General features: G+C 45.6%; 1 protein-coding gene across 1 annotated transcript; it reads right to left on the bottom strand.

Moving 5' to 3' along the window:
* Window positions 1–698: 698 nt before the first annotated feature.
* Window positions 699–1,631, bottom strand: LOC103302750 (olfactory receptor 10G3). Its single transcript, XM_008159807.3, has one exon. It carries the CDS (start codon window positions 1,626–1,628, stop codon window positions 699–701), a length of 930 nt encoding a protein of 309 aa, XP_008158029.2. The 5' UTR covers window positions 1,629–1,631.
* Window positions 1,632–2,625: the final 994 nt, after the last annotated feature.

The following is a 2,625-nucleotide window of genomic DNA, read 5'->3' on the forward strand; positions in this document are numbered from 1 at the left end:
TATTTGTATTCATATAATCAACAGATGACTTTTTATAATATACAAAAATCTTTTATGAATTAACATGGCAAAGTCAACAACTTAATAAAAAATAAGCAACTATTAGAAACAGACAAATGATAGAAGAGAAATTCTGAATGATAAATAAATAAATCTAATAAAAGTTCCCAATTTCTCTGCCCTGGCCAGTGTTGCGGCTCGATCCCCAAAATGGAGCATGCAAGAGACAGCTGATCAATGATTCTCTCTTATCATTGATGTTTCTCTCTCTCTCTCCATCTCCCTTCCTAGCTGAAATCAATAAAAATATATTTTAAAAAAACTTGGAAAAAAAAAAAAAGGAAGCATAGGCTATTCTATGAGGTCTTGACCAATGTCAGCCTAGAGACTAAAAAGCCTATTGGATTTCTTTGGTATGCCAATTCTCTGGATGTCTAAATGTGCCAGATTTTGCTATCTTCTGAGTGGCTTTAATCTCACTCTCTATTCTTGAAGCAGCTGAGGTTTTTAACTCTAAGGAATGCTAGAAAGTAGTATTTTACCTTAAACTGTGTTTGATCTTGAGGTATTGATATTATATGGTTACATAAAAGAGAAAAAGCAAGAAGAAAAAGAAAGAGTCACTGATGTCTATACATTAGAAAAAAATTGTAAATGCGAAGGTTTCCCCAGTGGGGGACAGACTTTCAAACCTGACTCTAAGTCCTACAGCCTCCTATCATTCTCTTCAAGGCCAGCTTCACCTCTTGGTTCCGCAGAGTGTAGATGATGGGGTTGACAAAAGGAGTGATGGCTGTGGGGAATAGGGCAGCTGCCCCACCCAGGGGGCTGTTGGTTTCAGGCCTCAGGTAGACGAAGGCACAAGGCACGTAGTACACGGTTACCACAGTTACATGGGCTCCACAGGTTGAAAAGGCCCGGCGCCGCCCATCGGCGGTACGGATTCTCAGGATGGCCTGAACGATCCGTATGTAGGAGAGGAGAATCAGGGAGAAGCAACTGGCAACCACCACCCCAATGTCCACAAGGGTCACCAGCTTGTTGACTGTTGTATCAGCACAGGCCAGCCTCAAAACGGCAGGGATGTCACAGAAGAAGTACTCCACCTGGTTAGGCCCACAGTAAGGCAGACGGAAGGTTAGGATGGCCTGGAGAGCCCCGTGGATGGATCCTGCCACCCAAGCTCCAGCCACAAGTAAGGTACTCAGCTTAGCATTCATGAGCACAGGGTAGTGCAGGGGCCGGCAGATGGCCAGGTACCTGTCGTAGGCCATCAGGGTGTAGAGGAAGCACTGGGTGCTGCCCAGGAAGTGATAGAAATAGAGTTGAGTGACACAACCACCAAATGAGATGGGTGTGATGACTAAAGTGAAGTTCATCATGAAGCGAGGAACAATGATGGTGGAGATGGCCATGTCAATGATGGAGAGAACACCAAGAAAGATGTACATGGGGTGGGCATGGAGTTGCACATCTACCCAAACAGTGATTAGAATAAGCAGGTTCCCCAGCTGAGTCAGGATGTAGATCAGCAAAAAGAACACAAAAAGAAATGTCCTTAGCCTGAGTGGATAGGGAATTCCTGTCAGGATGAACTCAGTCACCAATGTGCTGTTGACGCTTTCCATCTTCTGGAGAATTCTTACCTAGAGAATGGACAAAACAGGACTTAGCATGGGGGTAAGAGAGGAGGAACTAGAGAAAGAGATTGTAAAAATAGGGACAGTGGAAGAGAAGTTTCTCTCTTACGTGCAGAGATGACAGGTAGGGTCAAAGTATGTTCTGTGGCAGGCGGTTGGCCTGTTTTGTAAATAAAGTTTTATTGGAACACAGCCATGCTCATTTACATGGCTGCAGCTGCTTTGGTGCTAGGATGGCAGAGTAGTCATTGTGTTTGTTCTGCAAACCCTAAAATACTCACTCTCGGGACGTTTATAGAGAATGTTTGTGCTTAGAAGTTTGTACCTAGAGAACTTTTGCCAAAGATTAAAGAGTTCCTGCAAATGACATGTGTGGGAAAGGATTCAGTGGAACCTCAGTTCTGGAACTTAATACAGTCTGGAAGGCTGTTCGAGAAGTGATTTGTTAGAAAAACTGAATCATTTTTTCCCATTAGAAATAATGTAAATTTGAATTATTCTGTTCCGGACCCACAAATGATTCCCTGTTTTAACTTTTCTGATATACAGTACATGTCTAATGTACTGTTTAATCTAATCTAATAATCTAATCTAATAATAGACAAATATGCAAATTGACCGCACCTTCGCTACACATAAGCCACGCCCACCAGCCAAGCCACACCCACCAACCAATCAGGACGAGTATGCAAATTGCCCCAACAAAGATGGCGGCTAATTTGCATATCAAGACAGTGTTGAAAGAAGCCAAGAGCTGCAGAAGGGGAGTAAAGCTTCGAAGAAGCAAGGAAGCCAGGGGGGCGGGGGGAGGAGAAGGGAGGAGCGAAGTCAGGGCCCTGGGCGAAGGGAAACGAAGGCGGGCCGGAGGAGAAGGCGGGGCCGGCGGCAAGGGCGGAGCGGAGGCGGGGCCAGGGCCGAAGGGAAACGCGGGCGGGCTGGAGGAGAAGGCGGGGCCGGTGACAAGGGCGGGGCGGAGGCGGGGCCG

The sequence above is a fragment of the Eptesicus fuscus genome, chromosome 5 (assembly GCF_027574615.1).
Source record: "Eptesicus fuscus isolate TK198812 chromosome 5, DD_ASM_mEF_20220401, whole genome shotgun sequence".
Taxonomy (NCBI): Eukaryota; Metazoa; Chordata; class Mammalia; order Chiroptera; family Vespertilionidae; genus Eptesicus; species Eptesicus fuscus.

Coding starts and splice junctions, on each gene's coding strand:
- LOC103302750 (XM_008159807.3), bottom strand. CDS start 1,628: ATGGAAAGCGTCAACAGCACATTGGTGACTGAGTTCATCCTGACAGGA.